A 20,216-nucleotide genomic window follows, 5' to 3' on the forward strand; every position below is an offset into this window, starting at 1 on the left:
TGATGCTTATGAGTGGCTTGCACCGTGCAGTGAACCCTCTGTATTTACTTTCATGCAGTCTTCTCTTTATGGTATATTTGGATATTGATACGCCTGAGTGTTGTTCACTTGGTTGGCTGTTGTGAAGGGGTTTCTCTTCACCATGGAGACTATTCTGCAATCATCCACCACTGTTGTCTTCCGTGGGCGCTCAGGTCTTTTTGCATTGATGAGTTCACCAGTGCTTTCTTTCTTTCTTTCTCAGGATGTACCAAACTGTAGATTTTGCCACTCCTAACGTTGTAGCAATTTCTCGGATGGGTTTTTTCTGTTTTTGCAGCGTAAGGATGGCTTGTTTCACCTGCATGGAGAGCTCCTTTGACCGCATGTTTCCTTCACAGCAAAACCTTCCAAATGCAAGCACCACACCTCAAATCACCTCCAGGCCTTTTATCTGCTTAATTGAGAATGACATAACGAAGGGATTGCCCACACCTGTCCATGAAATAGCCTTGGAGTCAATTGTCCAATTACTTTTGGTTTCTTTAAAAACAGGGTGGCACATGTTAAGGAGCTGAAACTCCTAAACCCTTCATCCAATTTTAATGTGGATACCCTCAAATGAAAGCTGAAAGTCTGAACTTCAACTGCATCTGAATTGTTTTGTTTAAAATTCATTGTGGTAATGTCTAGAACCAAAATTAGAAAAATGTTGTCTCTGTCCAAATATATATGGACCTAACTGTGTGTATGTATGTGTATTGTGTATATATATGTGTGTGTGTGTATGTATATGTATATATATATATATATATATATATATATATATATATATATATATATATATATATAATATTATATAATTTATTCTATGTGTTCTGTGTGTCTATATCTATTCTTTTGTTTGTGTTTTAACCTGTCATTGGGATCCATTATATGTCCATTTTGCAAGCCGGTGAGAAAATCTCGGCATCCGGATGACATCCATATTGCATACGGATGCTTACATGCGCAAAAATTGCATCCTAGCCTTGGCAACGGATGACATACGGATCACTGTTCAGGGAACATTTGTGCGTATTACGACCGTAAAATACGGTCCGTATTTTTATATGTTGTGTCTGATTCCGGCCTCTCTCACTCGACAACTGTCCAGGGCTCCCATACACATTAGATCCATCGACATTGGCGGGTTTGGCCGATATTAGTCTGTGTATAGAGGGGTGTTACAGTATGTAGAAATGTTGCCAATCCTTCTGCAAGGTCAAAAAAACCAGGACGAGCAATTGTAATTGACTTTAATGTTCTTAAAGGGAACCTGACAGTGGTTCAGACACTGGCTGCCTGTTTTGAACCATGTATGCTACATGTCAAAACGTGTTTTAATTCCTTAAAGACAGATGTCATAAATATACATCATTGCTCAGTAGAGGATGAATGGAGAGGACTTAGGAACTGAGCTCCATCCATTCTTGACTGTCATTCAGCCATGATTTGCCTCCAGCAGCCGCAAGTGGTGTGGAGCCTGCGACTGTTAATCTGTTAAATGCTACTGACATTCTCTGACAGCGACATTTACAGCATGTATCCTGGGGGGGCACAGTGTTCTAACCGCTCATTGGCGCCTCATGACATGATTGCGGGGAGCTGATCGGTTGCCATGACAGCTGGATGCCTTCTGAAGACCTCCATGTCTATCATGATGGTACTCCTGTGTTCATAGCAGACTGTGATTTGTGCCTTATGTAGAAATACTGTGGTATTGCTGTGTATAGTACAAGCAATTGGATAATCACGGGTTCAAGCCCTGAGGCTGGTTTCACATTAGCGGTTTTTAAGCGCACGCACGGCCGGGGGTAGCTCCGCCCCCGAGCCGGCTCTCTGCCCGGCGTGCCCGCCCCTTGCTTGTAGCACCGCCTCCTAGCGCACAGCGGCGCCTGCGATCGGCGCACCCTATCTTTAGCATAGGGTGCGCAGATCGTGCGCAGGCCGTGCGCTAGTTGCGCTTTGACCTGCGCTGCGCACTTTTGACGGTGCGCCGTGCGCGCCAAAATCAAACTTTTCGGATTTCGGCGTGCTCGGCGCACCGTCAAAAGTGCGCAGCGCAGGTCAAAGCGCAACTAGCGCACGGCCTGCGCACGATCTGCGCACCCTATGCTAAAGATAGGGTGCGCCGATCGCAGGCGCCGCTGTGCTCTAGGAGGCGGTGCTACAAGCAAGGGGCAGGCACGCCGGGCAGAGAGCCGGCTCGGGGGCGGAGCTACCCCCGGCCGTGCGTGCGCTTAAAAAGCGCTAATGTGAAACCACCCTTAGGGGACTAAAAAAAAGTTTTAAAAAAAAAATCTACAAATTTGAATTGCCCACCTTTTCCGTCATTTTAAAATAAAGATCTTAAAAAAAAAAAATTCACACATGTGGTATCGCTGTCCATAAAAGTCTGATCTATCAAAATATAGTATTAATTAACCTGATCAGTAAATGTTGTAAATAAAAAATAAATCCAAATGCCAGAATTGCGGCATTTTGGTCACCACAGCTCTTCATAAAGTGCAATAAGAAACGATCAAGACATCGAGTCTACGTAATCTAAAAATTGTGACCATAAAAACATCAGGTCACCCTGCAAAGATTAAGCCCTCACACAGGGCCATCAACAGCAAAATGAAAACTTTACAGGTCTTAGAAAATAACAATACAAGCAATTTTTTTTTTTTTTCATGATGTTCAGAATATTTTTTTCACAACTTAACTATGCAAGTTTGGGATCACCAGAATTGCTCTGACCTGGATAATAAGTGTCACGGGTTTACCAAGACAAGAGGAGCCAGAAGACTGCAGTGCGCCAGATTTACTATGTCCCGGAAGTATTTTGCTGTGTTTTGGGACATAGTTCACCAGCGCATGCGCACTAATGCTTTTTGGCTTTGCCTGCAGTTGCGCAAAGCATACTGCGCATGCGCAGGAGGCAATTTGAATGCGCGCACACGCGGGACCTGTACGCGGACAACGCTATTTAGAGAACGGAATGCGTACAGCACGCCGATATGGGGTGGAGAGAGGGACCAGAACCAACGCCCATCGGACCGGACTGAGGATATTACCGTACCGCGCGGGGGCAATATAAAAGGTTTTTATGGGGGAGTCACGGGGTTTCACAAGTAGTTGGGAAATGTATAGATCACACTCTATTAGATGATATTTTTAGTTGCTAGGCCAATAAACTGGTGACAGATTCCCCTTAATCTCTATTGTGCGGCATTTGTTTAGTGCCTGGTGTCTTTCTGTCTGTTTGATGTGATCACACAGTAGCTGAGGTCTCCTGATCCCATGTGGCGCTCACAATCCCCTGGGCTTTTAGTTTTGCCTTTGCATGTGTGCATAATAATTAAATCAGCAATATGTGGCAGGTGAAGAGAAGGATTTATAGTGGGGAAGGCCGTAGCTGCCTTATATGTCACAGAACTGACTTCATGTTGTGAGAAAATCCTTCTCTAGTCTGTCAAGGCTAATGAAGATAAAAAAAGAAAATTTTTTCAGCTCACCCCAAAGAAGACAGCTATAAGTCTGATCGGTGCACGGAATGTGGAAACAGGATCCCTCTGCAGCAAAGCGTAATATGGAAAAAAATTCCAGCATCCAGATCAGTAATTAGATTAAAAAAATTTTTATTCCTTTATTCCAAAATTTAAAAAAATCATAAGATTCTCCATCATGATAAGAGACGCATCAGGACGTGTAGTTGGACGCGTTTCGGACAAAAAAACAGTCCTTATTCTAAGACAACCTTAGAATAAGGACTGTTTTTTTGTCCGAAACGCGTCCAACTACACGTCCTGATGCGTCTCTTATCATGATGGAGAATCTTATGATTTTTTTAAATTTTGGAATAAAGGAATAAAAATTTTTTTAATCTAATTACTGATCTGGATGCTGGAATTTTTTTCCATATTACGCAAGGCTAATGAAGATGTGGCCTCTTGGTGAAGCCCTGCTGAGCTAGTAATGTAAATTATTGTCCTGCTAGGAGCCATTTTCTGCAGCATTATTGCTGGACATCAAATGCCACAGCTGTCAACCTGCTCCTCAATGCTGACCATATTTTAATCCCATGGCAGGAGTTCTGTGGGGGTCCTCTGAGTGCTTACATGATCATTGCCGAGGAGAGGGGGTATTCACATGGAAGTGCTGTAGCTACAAGGGGTGCCAATTAGTGATGAGTGAGCGTGCTCGGATAATTTGTTTCCTAAATGAGTATTTTTAGCGTGCTCGATTAAAATGTTCGACAGCCGCAACACATGCAGGGATCGCCTAACAAACGGGCAATCTCTGCATGTGCTGCGACTGTCGAACAACCGCGAGACATGCAGCCGCGTGAACTTGAGCATTTTTTTTCAAGCACGCCGAAGACACTAGTTTAGAATACGAGCATGCTCGTATAACACCTTATCCGAGCATGTTCGCTCATCGCTGGTGCCAGTCCATATGGCGGTGACCAGCTGCAGCGCTATGTGCGGACTGTATGGAGGAGGCAAATGCACAAAGCTGAATTATTCTATGCAGAGCCAGCCAACTACACACCGGATAACACCTGAGAATATTTTATATAGACAACATGCCAAGTATGATGGAAAACAAAGCCCTGATGACGTCTGTTAATCCATCAAATGCAAATTCTGTATGCACCCTGCAAAAATAACAAAAAGACACGAACTTTAATATTGACTGATCAATTTTGGCAGAGAATGAAGCAGATCTCTCTTAGATCTATTACAAAGTTGATTATTTTCAGGTGTGCTATAGATTTATGAAACAAAAATTTCAACGATGGTTACTCTTTAATGATCCAGCCTATTTTTAAGCCAATAATGTACGAATATCCTCCTGTGTACAAATAGATTATATGTAATATAATATTTATTACCTGTCTCTTCTGTTGTTGTGACCTGTGTAATAGCATGCCCTAACGGCAGGCTAAGTGCACAGATGGATCTGGGGTCTTTGGACCATTAGGGGCCATTTACACAGCAAGATTATCGTTTGGGAGTGTTCCTGGCTCAGTTGCTTTCAGGGCTGTGGAGTCGGAGCCCATTTTGGTGGAATCGGTGTCATGGAAATTGAGGAGTCGGACGTTTAGCTTACCGACTACACAGCACTGCAGCCTTGAAGCACTGGGGTCCTGGGCTTAAATCCCACCAAGGGCAACATCTACAAGGAGTTTGTATGTTTACCCTGTGTTTGGAGTGTGGGAGGAAACCCACGCAAAGACATACAAAGAAATTTAGCCATGATGATGATGGTAAAGTATTGTAGAATTAATTGTGCTATACAAGTGAGTAAAAAAAAGCAAAAAACATTATCATAAAAATCTACCTGTAATTTGATTTCACCAAACTACAAGTGATACAGTGAACATTTTTATTTTGACCCGTTTTAGGGGAATGGAGAAGCAAAACATTAAAATAAGCCAAATAAGTGGTTAATAGATCTCTCAGTGGGGGACTAAGGTTTGTGATCTGTTGGCATTCAGTTTTTGGATGCATCTATAGTAAAGCTGACATTTCCATTTTGGATTTGTTTAATGGGTGTTCTCTGCATTTTCTGAAAGTGCGCAGTGATCGTCCCCTTTGTGACTACGCGCAGGGCAGGAATGTGGCCGGCTGACATGCTTCACTTTAATTTTATGCGCTTCAATTTATTTCTCTCTATTGTAGACAGGTATTCTGACTATTTTTAAAAACTGTGATCACTTGTACTTCTTTCCAAAACGGGCAATTCAAGATTTTTTGCTTGGGATGAAAAGGTTTGAAATCTTTTCATCACAATAAACATACACTGCTCAAAAAAATAAAGGGAACAATAAAATACCACATCCTAGATATCACTGAATGAAATATTCGAGTTGCAAAGCTTTATTCATTACATAGTGGCATGCATTGAGAACAATAAAACATAGAAATGATCAGCGTAAATCAAAATTAATATCCCATGGAGGTCTGGAGTTGGAAGGTTACTGAAAATCAAAGTGTAAAATCAAATTACTGACTGATCCAATTTCAATGGAAATGCTTAAAGACAAGGAATTGATGCTCAGTAGTGTGCAGGGCTGTGGAGTCGGAGTCGTGGAGTCGGAGTCGGAGTTAGATTTGGTTGGAGTCGGTAGAAATGTACCGACTCCAACTCCAGCTTTAAAAAAAATGTATTAATATTTCATAATTGATCTTTCATATGAATTTTATAAATGTTACTCAAATATATATGTTCTATCAAACTATGAACAACAGTGATAAGCAGTTCTGCTGGAGATAGAGACATTTCTTACTTCTTGTGTGTCACTGTTCTCCACTGCCCTTATCTAATCTTATACTTGGTTAACCTCATGCTGCCCCAACCCCCCTACTTACAATGTATGAAACTGAAAGTGAAAATGTGTTGCAAATTCTTAGTAGTAAAGCTTCTCCTCTAGACTAGATCATACTAGGTGTGCGTCTTCCAAGCATCTCACAGCTGCCTGCTACTCAGAAGAGGAAGACTGTAAGAAGTATTATCCTTTCAACAAACTTTGCATCAGTTAACTGAGTACATGAGGAATAATAACAGTATTACTGACCACTATATCAGTTGTACGACCTGGCAATAATTTTGTACAATTGTTTTTAGGAAAAACAATTGTCACTTGGATTGTGAATGCAGAATTAAAAACCTGAGAATGTCAAAGAAGAATCACATTAAATCAGCTGTATTTGAACATTTCACCATCACTCAAGATAGAAAACATTATGTCTGTCAGTGTATGACAAATGATCCAGACGAAAACAAATGCTGTGAAGCCAAGATGAGTGCATATTCAGGCAAAGATAAAAATGCTCCTACCAGAGCTTCTAATCTAAAGAGACATTTACAGTGCTTTCATCCAGAAGTACTGAAAGCAGTGGATGAGAGACTGCATCCAAACCAATGAACCAGTGCCCAGCTCTTCCAGCCAAACAAAGGAGCAGAGAACTTTGCAGCCATCAGTTGCAAGATATTTTGTCAGTGACAAAGTTACTGTGACAATGAAAGTAGATACATTTAAAAAACAGATCATAGAGCTTGTTGTAAAGGATAGTGTGCCTATTTCATTATTTTCACGACCAGCTTTGATGTGTCTGAATGGGGAAATGGCCCGCAAGCTTGGTGTTTCTCTGGAGAGAGAGAGTATTAGAAAATTAGTAATCGAAGAAGCTTTTAAACAAAAGGAAGAACTTAAAAAAAACTCTCAAGGGACGCTTTCTGTTTCTTAAAATGGATGCCTGCACACGTCACAGAGTGAACTATTTTGCCATCAATGTCCGATTTGTTTGTGACAAAAATGAAATAGTTACCAAGACATTGGCAGTAAAAGACACCAAAGCTCATCACACCAGTGAGTTTCTCCAGGTCTTGGTGGAAAAGGTTCTGCAAGACTATGAACTTAAAAAAGAGCAAGTTCTTTCTGTCGTAACTGACAATGCTTCAAATATGATAAGTACTATTAAGCTAATGAATGAGAGTAATGATGGTGACCAGCAGCTAGAAGAACATTCTGGGTCCACAGACACAGAAATGTTTGAAATAGAGGAACACAGTATTGTAACTGAGGAGCAAACTGAAGTTGCTTCAGATGAACAGCAACATGATAGTTTAGATCTTGTTGAAACTGTGTCAATATGTTCTTTCATTCATCACATACGCTGTGTTGTGCATACGCTACAGCTGGCTATAAGAGACAGTCTGCAAGAAGGACATGCTGCTGCACTGATTGGCAAGGTGAGAAAATTGGCTACTGTTGCCAGAACCCCTAAAGTTGACTCAATTTTGAAGAGACGTGCTGGAAAAGGGGCAATTATTGATCAAGCCACACGATGGGGCAGTACTTAATGATTCAGCGCTTGGTTGAACTGAAAACCTTTCTTGTAGACATGGCTAACCCTCAACTGACGCTAAATGAAAGTCAGTGCAATCAGGTGACTGATCTGGAAAAATTGCTAGAGCACCCATTTACAGTGACTAAAAAATTACAAGCAGAGGACTTAACTCCAGGTATTTTCTTAAAGGAGTGGAAGAACCTGATGTTTTGCCTGTCCCAAAGAGGAGGGTTAATTGCAAGTGGCATTGCTACATCAATGAAACGGAGAGAGGAGCTACTATTACAAAATAACATTCTTTTGGCAGCTGTTTATGTAGACCCAATGCATCGGATTCTTCTAGATGATCAACAGCTAAGTAAAGGAAAAGAAGCTCTGTTTGAAATAGCAGTAAGGATGAAAGGGTTGCAGAACAGTCAGGAGGAACAAGAAGAATTTGGTCGTCCTGCCACATCTTCACCCTCATCATCAACTGATGAAGAATTTAATTTTGAAAAATATTTGGATCACAAGGACCGTGCAAAGCGTTCCCGCATAAAAGAAGAGTCATCCCCATCAAGGAACACAGCCAGTACATTTCAGCAGAATTTTTCATGTGCACTAAAAGAAATTGAGAAATTTGACCGTTCATCAAAAATAACAGTGCAACAAGCGATTCCTCTGTATCCTGACATTGTCAGAGATGTTGCCCGAGTGGTTACTGCTTTGCCACCAACACAAGTTAGTGTAGAGAGGTTGTTCTCTGCTCTCAAAATAATTAGATCAGATTTGAGGGCATCCATGAAGGAGGATCTGACAGAGGCAATACTTTTTCTGAGGACAAATTTATAGATTTCTTCATATTAACTGCATAAAAGTGTTTATTGCATATTTACTTAGTTTAGAAAAGTTTATAAAAGTTATTTGCTATATTCTAATTGTATTCTAATAAACGTAGTTTTTGCTCTAAGTGGTCTGATTACTTATATGATGGTGAGAAACTGAATAAGCACGATGTTTAATATTTTACAACAGTAAATTTGTTGTTATGAATTGGCCATTTATGAAGGAGCCGGAGTCGGAGCCTGCTAAAATCCAGGAGTCGGAGTCGCAACTGTGGCTTACCGACTCCACAGCCCTGGTAGTGTGAGTGGCCTCGATGTGCCTGTATGACCTCCCTTCAACGCCTGGGCATGCCACTGATGAGGTGGTGGATGTTCTCCTGTGGGATCTCCTCCCAGACCTGGATTAAAGCTTCAGTCAACTCCTGGAGAGTCTGTGGTGCAACGTTACATTGGTGGATGGAGCGAGACATGATGTCCCAGATGTGCTCAATCGGATTCAGGTCTGGGGAACGGGCAGACCAGTCCATAGCTTCAATGCCTTCATCTTGCAGGAACTGCTGACACACTCCATCCACATGAGGTCTGACATTGTCCTGCATTAGGAGGAACCCAGGACTAACCGCACCAGCATATGGTCTCACAAGGGGTCTGAGCAGGGCCGGATTTAAGAGGTGAGAGGCCCATTTTTAAAGGTGTTGCAATATGTAATGCAAAAACACAAAATGAAACGAACGCAAATTTATTTACAAAAATCATTTATACACAGTAATTCAGGTAAAATCATTCATTTTTTACAATCTAGGCACTTTCCTTGATTTTCGTACTGCAAAATCACTAATGATGTCATGATGCTCATGATAGCCAAATTTACAAGTCATTCCTGCTTCATGGATGTCCTTAATCGGTTTTCAACTACGATAATTTGAGTTTTGAGAAGGAACGCTCACCACTGCAGTTTGTTACCATCAAAATTAGATATATTCTTAGAGCTATCTCAATAATTGGGAAAGTGTCCTGCACACCCTTTTCCATGAGAAGCTTGTTCATGAAAAGTTCAGTGCAGATATCTTTTGGCTCCTCGTCTGTGAATAAATTGGCAAATGTTACAAACTGACACAGTTCATCGATAAATGTAATGTCCAAGTCATCTGAATAAGACCGGACAAGTTGCTTTGCTGTGGACTTAAGCTCGTCTGAAGACAGTTCTTTCAGATGGCTAAAAAAGCTAAATTTGCTTGATATATCTTTATATGCTTGAAGGCATTGGTCAAGAGAAGCGATAAACTGATCAATGATAGGCTAGAAAGTTTCTGTTCTGTATTTTTCAGAAGGGCTGAGTTGTGCTTCTTCCGTATGGCTAGAACTCAATGGATTGAGACACACGTTTCGGCACCTGTGTCGAGTTATCGTCTGAACAAACTCAGATGAACCAGACAGCTCTTCACCTTGCTTCTCATAAATTTTGAAGGAGTCATGCATTGATGCGACATAGTTTTTTAAGCTGGTCAGTGATGCCACAGCAGTGTTTAGATCGAGTTTTGCGTTTTGTAGATTTTTACTAGTAACATCTGTTCTTTGCAGGATTTTATTCCAGAAGGTGGTGTTAGTTCCAATTTCAAGCTGATTCATTTGTCTTAACAGTCCTTCTGCTTCACACCGTACACAGCTTTTTTCTTCAAAGTCATCAGCAATCTGTTTAAGTACATCTTTAATCTGCTGATAGTCATGCTTAAGGGCTTTAGTAGCGTCTGCTCTGCAGGACCAACACGTTGTTGTGACACGTTTGAGAGTCAATGCTGTTGCTGAGTCAATATTTTTCAAAGCCTCTGTCAGGAGATGATGCCAATGCGTTGAAACTGTGAAGAAGAGGAACAGCTTTTCAAGGAAGTCAAAAAATGTACAGCACTCGAGCAGCTTTCTACAGCATTTTTAGCAACCAGATTTAAAGAGAGTGTGCCGTACAAGGAATCTAGGATGCAAGATTGTTCTTCGCTCTCACTTTTTGGCTTGCAGGTTGTTGTATTTGCCACTCATTGCAGATGCATTGTCATAACTTTGATTGCGGCAGTTTCCCAGGTCTAGGTCATGTCTCTTCAAAAATTCCAACAAGGCATTGAACATGTCTTGAGCCCCATGGCCTTTGTTTGCCATGAATGTTACAAGAGTTCCACATGGCCATCAATCTCCATATACCTCAATACAAGGGTTAGTTGGTCAGCGTGAGCTGCATCGGGTGTGGAGTCCAAAGGGATGGAGTAGTATTTTCATTTGTTAACTCGAGAAATAATTTCTCAGCGGACTTGTTCGCCCATTACATTGATCATTTCTTCCATAATTGTAGATAACAGGTAGTTTGTATGACCCTTGCCGCGACTGGCTTGAGTTTTGATATGCTGTGCAAGAAAGTCGTCGTACTGGGCGATGAGTTCAAGAATGACCAGAAAGTTTCCATTTCTCGGTGATCCAACCAATTCGTTATCTCCTCTAAATGCTAAGCCACGCTCAGCAATAAACTAAATAACATTTACTACTCATTTCAATACTGACCTGACCTCCAATAATGCTCCTGAGCCTCGACCTGTTGTGTTAGCTCCGTATCAATTTGCCCATTCGGTTTTAACCTCATATTGAAAGCAATTGTAGAGTTCAGATGTTCCACTGACTGCACATGACTTTTTATACGTTCTTGTGAATGTTTCCAATCACAGAATCCATTAGACGAAAGCTGAGAAGACTCAGGTGCTTTAATAAAGCACATCAATCTGCACGTGAAGCAGTAAATACGTCCTTTAGAGGGAGAGAAGCATAACCAATTCCTCGTTATGACTTCTCCATTATGATTTTGACGACGGAAAAGCCCAAATGTGCACATCCTTGGAATATTGCGGTCCTTTCTAGGTTGCTGAACCGAGTGTGCAATGAACAAACTTTCATCACAGTGCTGGATTGTTGATACACCCCTTTTCAGCTAGTAATCTCCCATCTGTTCTGAAATAATGGATGGCCAAAGTCCAATGTCATCACCCCCTGGTGGGCCCTCAACTTCACCTTCTTCATAAGATATGCCACTAGCAGTCTCCTTTCCTTTGTGTTCTTCCGTTGTACACATTACTATTTCAGCTATTTCTTTGCCAGGATCAACAACTTTTTCCACTGAAGCATTGTCAGGTTGATCAGATTCTACAAGGTCATTACTCCTTTCCGACACTTGCCTTGAATGAACAGTGAAAAACTCATCCAATTTTCTTGTCTTCGCTATCTCTTCTGTTGATTTCATTGTTGCTTCTTTTGCCTTACATCTTTTAGGAGCCCCAGACCCCCAAATTCTTGTGCGATGTCTGTGCCTATCTCCTTCACGATTGTCCATGATGGTAATCTAAAAGTAACAAAATGACCCTGTCAACCCTTGAAGTCCTGAAAGGCTGTCTAGATCAAAGACTGCTGTGGGGCTCTATATGTCAGAGGCTGCTGCTGGGCTGTATATATATGAGAGGCTTTTGCAGAGCTGTATATGTATGAGAGGCTTCTGGTGTGTGTGTGTGTGTGTGTGTGTGTGTGTATGTGTACAGTATATATGTGTGTGTATGTATATATGTGTGTGTGTGTGTGTGTGTGTGTGTGTGTGTATGTATGTGTGTATGTATGTGTGTATATATATATATATATGGGGCTGCTGCTGGGCTGTATATATCAGAGGCTATTTACTTGGCTGTATATATCAGAGGCTGTTGCTGTGCTGGCTGTATATAGAATAGAGGCTATGGGGCTGTATAAAGTGTATACACAGCACTATACTGTAAACAGATCCACACTATATACTGTGGTGTAGTAACCACTGAGTCCGCTAGGGGGCGCTGTGTGGATGTCCCAGGAGAAAGGATGAATGGCAGAATACTGAATGGCCGTTATATATCTCAAAGTGGGTGGCTTTGGGATGGAGACTTATGTGTTGATCAGCAGTGATACTGCTGAGGTGTTGTTTCAATGTGTAAGGGAGAAGTCTCCAGGTAACTAGAGAGATGGGTGGGCCTGGTTACCTACAAACCCACCCAGGGGGTGTGTTTAAAGCACTATTGTAAAGTGTGTAAAGGCTTGAAGGACCTGTGATGAGGTCAGTCATTTGACCCGGTGGGCGTGGCTATGGACCATATAATGTGGCCAGAGTAGGTCACATGGGGGTGAATGCTGGGACCTGGTTGGTCCAGTGTGGAAGGTCCCGTCTGAGTGAGATGGGGCTGCCTTCTGACAGCAAGTGAACGCTGTGTTAATAGCTGCACGTGCCTGGGAGTTCCCTGGAGGGAATGGACTTCTGCAGTATGCTAAAGCAACCATGAGAGACCCGGACGTGGGTGAGATAAATGAGGCTGAGAGCCTGTATGCTGGACATTGTACAACCTGTGCGAACACAGGGTTTACAGAGTGAAGCTATAATGGATGCTCTGCTGTTTATATGCTGAATCTATGAAGTTTATGACATTGCTTTGGTTTATGATGATGAATAAACCGCCTGGACTATGTTATGGTTATTGAAAACACGGTGCCGGATGTGTTTTGTTCGCTGCCTAGCGAGAATCCCCTATCTGAATGACAGCGCTACATCACAATTGGTGGAGAATGCGGGCATTGTTGTAGCCTTGTTGCTGGGAGCAACAGAAGAGGACTGCAACGTCGGTTGCTAAGGGCAACGCTGAGCCAGGAGGGCTGACGGTTGGGGAAGCCACTGCCAGGCTGTGGTTCTAGAACCATGGGGCGGCCTAGTGAGTAAGGCACTGTCCGGATCGGTGAGCCCAGTGCGGCCGTTTCCCCAGGAGAAAGAGACTTATAGGATACCTCTGCGGTAGAGGGGTCCGAGAACCTGCGCTGCCAGCAATATGACGGTCGTGAAAACCGAGTTGTACTGACCGGGGTCAGTGAGAAAGAGACTGGTGATTGATAGGGTGCTTCTGTGGAGAAGAGGTATCCGAGGACCTATGTGGCCAACACAGGTAACGAACAGGTGTTCGTGTTGTACTGACTGGGGTCAGTGATAAAGACTGTGTACCTGGAGGGTTCAGTGAGCAAGGTCCTGGAGGGTCAGTGTTGGGAGGTTCTGGGAGAAGAATCGGATCCCTGGAGCACGTGGTATGACCTTGGACCTGGTGAGGCATGAGTGTTGGGCAGTCTCAGGAGACGGATGTCCTGAAGAGCACCCGCTAACCCCCTGGACCTGGTGAAGCCAGTGTGTTGGGAAACCCTGGGAGGAGGGCCGCTCCCTGAATAGCACCCGGTGCGCCCTGTGTGTTGGACGGTCTCAGGCAGAGACGGTACGTCCTGAATAGCACACAGACAGGACACGTGAGTTTTTTGTGTGGTGTTGTTTTTTTTTTGCTTCTTTTCTCAACTCAGCCTGTGGTGGCTCAGTGGGAGTCAAGAAGGTGACAAGCGGCTTGCTGTAACTCGGCAGGGTTACGAAGGGGACAAGCTGCTTCCGGTAACTCGGCAGGGTTATGAAGGGAACAAGCGGCTTCCTGTAACTCGCCGGGGTTACGAAGAGGACACCAGCCGCTGTGTGTGAACAGCAACCGGTGGTGTCGGTGATCGGTGACAGCAGGAGCTGTGGTGGTGCCAACAAGGACTTGTGTGGTATCGTTAAGAGACATAAACTGTGTTGTGTGAACGGTGGTCTGAGAAATACAGTATAATGGACATGGGGAAATCCCGAAAGGGGGCAGTGGCCCAAATCGGGGTGGTAACCCAAAAGGGGGTGGAGTCCCAGAAGGGGCAGTGACTCAAATTGGGGTGGTAACCCAAAAAGGGGTGGACCATATAATGTGGCCAGGGTAGGTCACATGGGGGTGAATGCTGGGACCTGGTTGGTCCAGTGTGGAAGGTCCCGTCTGAGTGATATGGGGCTGCCTTCTGACAGCAAGTGAACGCTGTGTTAATGACTGCACGTGCCTGGGAGTTCCCTGGAGGGAATGGACTTCTGTAGTATGCTAAAGGAACCATGAGAGACCCGGACGTGGGTGAGATAAATGAGGCTAAGAGAGCCTGTATGCTGGACATTGTACAACCTGTGTGAACACAGGGTTTACAGAGTGAAGCTATAATGGACGCTCTGCTGTTTATATGCTGAATCTATGGAGTTTATGATATTGCTTTGGTTTATGATGATGAATAAACCGCCTGGACTATGTTATGGTTATTGAAAACACGGTGCAGGATATAGTGTGGACCTGTATACACAGTATGGTACTGTGTAGGACAGGAGCTGCAAGAAAGATACACAGACACACACACACAGACAGAGATCATACTCGCCCACCATGACACTGTGAAGACTGAACCACTTCACTCTGGATCTTCAGTGACTGAAGATCCAGAGTGAAGTCCTGCCACGCTCCGATGTGGAGAATCTTCTTCTCGCGCCGACATCGTGGCTCCGCCTCCTTCCTGGAAGATAGCTGAACTGAACAAACTCTCATCTGATCTAATCCGAGGGAGCGATATAGCTGAATAGGTAGAGCGGCGCGCCTAGAAGCTTCTGTTGGGATCGGAGACGGCTGCCGCATGCCATAAGCTAAGCATTCGGTACAGGGTACTAAGGAAGTCTGGCTAGCCAGGTTAGTAGATGCTGACGCAGGTGCCATGACTCTGCCACTCTGCGCCAGCCACTGAGATGTAGGACCGTAGCGAGGTCCCTACACTTTCAATAGTTTCTCTTTTGTTTCTTATCTTTAGAAACGGTTCACAGCAAAGAGAGACATGTATTTTACATGTTTTGAGATATTTATCCCTATATTGTGGGAGGCCCCCACTTGGTGGGTGGCCCAGGGCCTGGGCCCCTTGCCCCCCCCCCCCCTAAATCCGGGCCTGGGTCTGAGGATCTCATCTCGGTACCTAATGGCAGTCATGCTACCTCTGACGAGCACTTGGAGGGCTGTTTGTCCCTCCAAAGAAATGCCACCCCACACCATTACTGACCAACTGCCAAACAGATCATGCTGAAGGATGTTGCAGGCAACAGATTGTTCTCCACGGGGTCTCCAGACTTTGTCACGTCTGTCACATGTGCTCAGTGTGAACCTGCTTTCATCTGTGAAGAGCACCGGGCGCCAGTGGTGAATTTGCTAATCCTGGTGTTCTGTGGCAAATGCCAAGCGTCCTGCACGGTGTTGGGCTGTGAGCACAACCCTCATCTGTGGATGTTGGGCCCTCCGACCATCCTCATGGTGTCGGATTCTAACCATTTGTGCAGACACATGCACATTTGTGGCCTGCTGGAGGTCATATTGCAGGGCTCTGGCAGTGCTCCTCCTCTTCCTCCTTGCACAAAAACGGAGGTAACGGTCCTCCTGCTGGGTTGTTGCCCTCCTACAGCCCCCTCCATATCTCCTGGTGTACTGGCCTGTCTCCTGGTAGCACCTCCAGCCTCTGGACACTATGCTGACAGACACAGCAAACCTTCTTGCCTCAGCTCGCATTGATGTGCCATCCAGGATGAGCTGCACTACCTGAGCCACTTGTGTGGGTTGTAGAGTCCGTCTCATGCTACCACGAGTGTGAAAGCACAACCAACATTCAAAAGTAACCAGAACATCAGTCAGAAAGCATTGGTACTGAGATGTGGTCTGTGGTCCCCACCTGCAGAACCACTCCTTTGAGTGTGTCTTGATAATTGCCAATGATTTCCATCTTTTGTCTATTCCATTTGCACAACAGCGTGTGAAATTGATTGTCAATCAGTGTTGCTTCCTAAGTGGACAGTTTGATTTCACAGGAGCTTGATTTACTTGGAGTTATATTCTGTTGTTTAAGTGTTCCTTTTATTTTTTTTGAGCAGTGTATTACAATTATCCGTAGGTTTACACTGCAAGCTGTGCAGGCTGTCCTGTGGAGTTCCAGCTGTTGGAGGTGTGTATTTTTTTTTAAAGGATCCCTTTAACATTTATGACGTATCCACAAGAAATGGCATAAGTGCTAGTACCACTTCTAGGGTCTTCTCCTATTACTAGAATAAGTGTCTTGTGACCCTCTTTGTTTCAGCATTTCCTCTGTGGCTCCAATGAAGAAGTGATTTTGCAGGTGGTTGAATCCATCTAATGAAGTTTATTGGAGCTGCAAAGTTTTTAGTCATATTACACCTAATCCAAGTGTTTTATTGTGTTTTTTTTTTCTAGTTTCAAGGTAATTGTGTATGGAATCTGTAGATCCATTAATAGAAGTGAACATTTGCCGTTTAGATGTGTAACTTGCACATATAGGTTAAATGGGTTGTCTCATGGTCCTATCTTCTGGAGCTCCCCTGCCTCGCATGTACCTGCTTGCCAAGTGACAGTGCGCTCCTGAAGATTCACAGTTCGGGCAGGAGCATGGCTGAATTGTTGTGGCTGCTAGTAGAGGCAGCTTTACGTCTACAGCATGGGAAAAACAGCGGGGCAGGGGTAGTTGGCGCATAGCAGCTATTGCAAGCAGAGGTGGCCTGTAACCTTGGAAATGGATTATACACCGCAGAATTTCAAATTCTTGTGTTCTGGAGAACAGAACATGATTTTTTAATATAAGGTAAATTGCAAAGTTGTTTGTTTTTGCAGGCACTTTGCAATTTTATCCCTTTAATAAGATGATAACCGCCTACAATGCGACCTAAACCATCTGGTTTTGCACAACAAATATTAGGCCTATTTTGTGGGAGGGGATGGATGAGGATGATAAGGCATGTTGAATTTACTCTCAGTGGAGATGCGCTGTGGTTTACGCCCCTCGTCCCATTCTGGACACGTGCACATGCAATTAAAACTGTATAAAAAAAATAAGCATTTCAAAAGATAGTAAAATAAATATTGGCATAATAAAGATATATAAATACTAACTTATACCTCTTATTTTCAAGGCATGGATAGTCTTTTCAAGACTGATGAAAGACAGAGGCTAGCCAGAGAAAGACGGGAAGAAAGGGAGAAATGTCTTGGTAAGTTTCCTTGTTTCTTATCACTTCTTTTTTTCAAGATGGAGGAGACTCCATTGTATCCAATTTATATACTGTAACAGTGTGTTGGTAAGGATTTTATCAACGTAATGATTGTTAAGAAAAAATGGATTGCCCCTTTATTTTAGCAAATGTGTTGTACATGATTTTGTGGCCCTATAAGGATTTGGACATATTGCCCAATGATCCTTCTTGAAGAAAAAATATGTTGTATAATGCTTATAAAACCTACAAAAGACAAAATGAGCAAAAATCCTGCTGTAACACAGAGTTCAAAAATAGCATAAAAGCCATCCCACCGTGACAAGGTGACTCTGATCGGGACAGTCCCACACTATCTAATATTAAAAACCTTACCATGTGTCAAAGTCGACCTCAGTGTGTGAATAAGGGCAGACAAAAGGACCGGGTCCCAGCCAGTGGAACACCAGTCTAGGGAAGCCTTAAATACAATTTCCATCTCAGGAGAGGGAGGCCACACCCCGGCTTGCACAGAATGCAAAAAATACAAAGAAAAAACACAAAAACTGAGCTTGGCTTGAGGTGAACCTGTCACCCCCCCCCAGGGCATTTTTAAGTAAAAGAGCCACCTTCAGCAGCACCAAGGCTGCACTCTGTGAAGGTGGCTCTTCTGTTTCTGACCCCTAGTAATGCTGAAATATCGACTTTTATAAATAGGCCCTCATACCTGTAATGTGTCCCATAGGTATGGTGTGTCCCCCTAAAGCAGCCGCCTCCCATCCGTCCATCATGCCTGTGTCTTGTGCCCCTGTGCGCCACCACCTCCTCCTCCTGTTTTTAATGCCTGCGCTGTGACGAGTTCTCGGGCATGCGCAGTGCGCACTGCCCGAGAACTGACATCAGGCTATTGCGCCTGCGTGTTGCTGAGGCCCCAGATCCCGCGGTGCCCAGGCTCAAGACAAGGGGCATGATGGACAGATGGTGGGCGGCACCCAAGGAACACGACACAGGCATGATGGACGGATGGGAAGCGGCTGCTTCAGGGGGACACACCATACCAATGAGACACATTACAGGTATGAGGAGCTATTTATAAAAGTCGATATTTCAGCGTTACTAGGGGTCAGAAACAGAAGAGCCACCTTCACAGAGTGCAGCCTTGGTGCTGCTGAAGGTGGCTCTTTTACTTAAAAAGCGCCCTGGGGGGGGTGACAGGTTCCCTTTAAATAACAGAGTTCTTAGTAATACTGTTTTTGTTCAAAAATGGCATAAGAGTGGGTCCTGTAAGAGACAGTCCAGGCATGTGGAGAACGAGCGGAAAGGAAGACAACGTGGGGACGACTGGCACAGCCAGACCGCGCCAAGTCATAATAAAATACCTGGAATATAAGGACAAAGAAGAGTTACTGCGAGCATTTAGAGGAAGGAGGATCCCATTGTTTTTACAAGGACATAAAGTATTGATATTTGGAGATTATTCGGCAGAGGTCACCCGGAAAAGGAAGACCTTCAGCAAGATCTGCACTACACTGTACCACAAAGGTATAAAGTTCCAGTTGCTCTACCCTGCCCTACTGAGAGTGACAAGACAAGATGGATCTTTTTTTGTGACAAAGGACTTGAAAGAGGCGGAGAGATGGATGGAGGAGGCAGTGGACAGTGACCAGACAAGAAAATCTTCGGGGAGGAGGGATGGTCGATGTGGGGAAAGTGAGGGGGAGGTTCGAGAAGAGGGACAGAACGAATGGAGGGAGAGGAGAGAGGAGGGGACGGAGCTCCATACGAAGAATCCCAATGAAAGAAGATAGCCGTCATGGAAATCTGGAGACCGAGGCAGAGGAGCGCCTTGAGAGAGATTTTAAGGAGAAGATATATCACTTTGGACCGAACTGGGGGACCGGTGGGGGGGGGGAATGATGGAAAGTAGAGGTGTACACTTTTTTTTTTTTTTTTTTTTTTTCTTCCTTTTCTTGATCCATCACTTTGGTTCTCCCCTGCTATATGGTCTCTATGGATCCCGAGATCCTACGCACTTTGGGGGGTGGAGGAGCTTTGGCGTTCATGGGGGTCCGGGCTTCTCTTCCGAGTCTCTCTATTGGGTGCTGGGAGGACCATACCGGTAGGAAGGAGAGGGAGACTGGGTTCAGAGGCACCGAATAAGGTGTATGGGAAAGGGGGGGGGGGGTATTGTATGTTGACAAGATTATTGACCAAGAAGGCCTTGCCTTGATATGGTGGGGAGCAGAAGAATGGGGGATAGGCTATGGGTAATTACTAATCAGTGAGCTGAGAGGGAATTGCGGAGCCAGGAGCATCACAGAAAAAATGGAAGTGAAGAGACGACTGATTGTAAAGGGGGGGATAGTTGAGGGGTTGTTAGTTGATGATAGATTTAGGATGAGCAAATGGGTTCAGGGAAAGCAACGTTATGGACACACCGAATGCTTGGAGGGATCACAATACCACACATATGAAAGACCACATGTCGACGTGAAATACTTGAGAAATTGGGACAATGGTTAAAATAGTGACATGGAATGTGAAAGGACTGAAGTCACCACATAAACGCATGATGATATTGAGACAACTCAAAAGACTGAA

The 20,216-nt window shown here is 44.0% G+C and overlaps 1 protein-coding gene across 11 annotated transcripts in view; it reads left to right on the plus strand.

The window, feature by feature from the left end:
- Positions 1–20,216, plus strand: part of MAP7D2 (MAP7 domain containing 2) — a 190,471-nt gene that overhangs the window by 65,245 nt on the left and 105,010 nt on the right. For 9 of the 11 annotated variants that reach the window (XM_073565861.1, XM_073565865.1, XM_073565858.1 and 6 more), the window contains exon 2: positions 17,559–17,636. The exons of the other annotated variants lie outside the window; for them this stretch is intronic. In XM_073565861.1, the coding sequence (XP_073421962.1) occupies positions 17,559–17,636 (78 nt within the window). The remainder of the gene's footprint in view (positions 1–17,558; positions 17,637–20,216) is intronic. 11 annotated transcript variants of the gene reach the window in all.

The sequence above is a fragment of the Dendrobates tinctorius genome, unplaced genomic scaffold, assembly GCF_039654945.1.
Source record: "Dendrobates tinctorius isolate UK_male_01 unplaced genomic scaffold, ASM3965494v1 ptg000016l, whole genome shotgun sequence".
Classification (NCBI taxonomy): domain Eukaryota; kingdom Metazoa; phylum Chordata; class Amphibia; order Anura; family Dendrobatidae; genus Dendrobates; species Dendrobates tinctorius.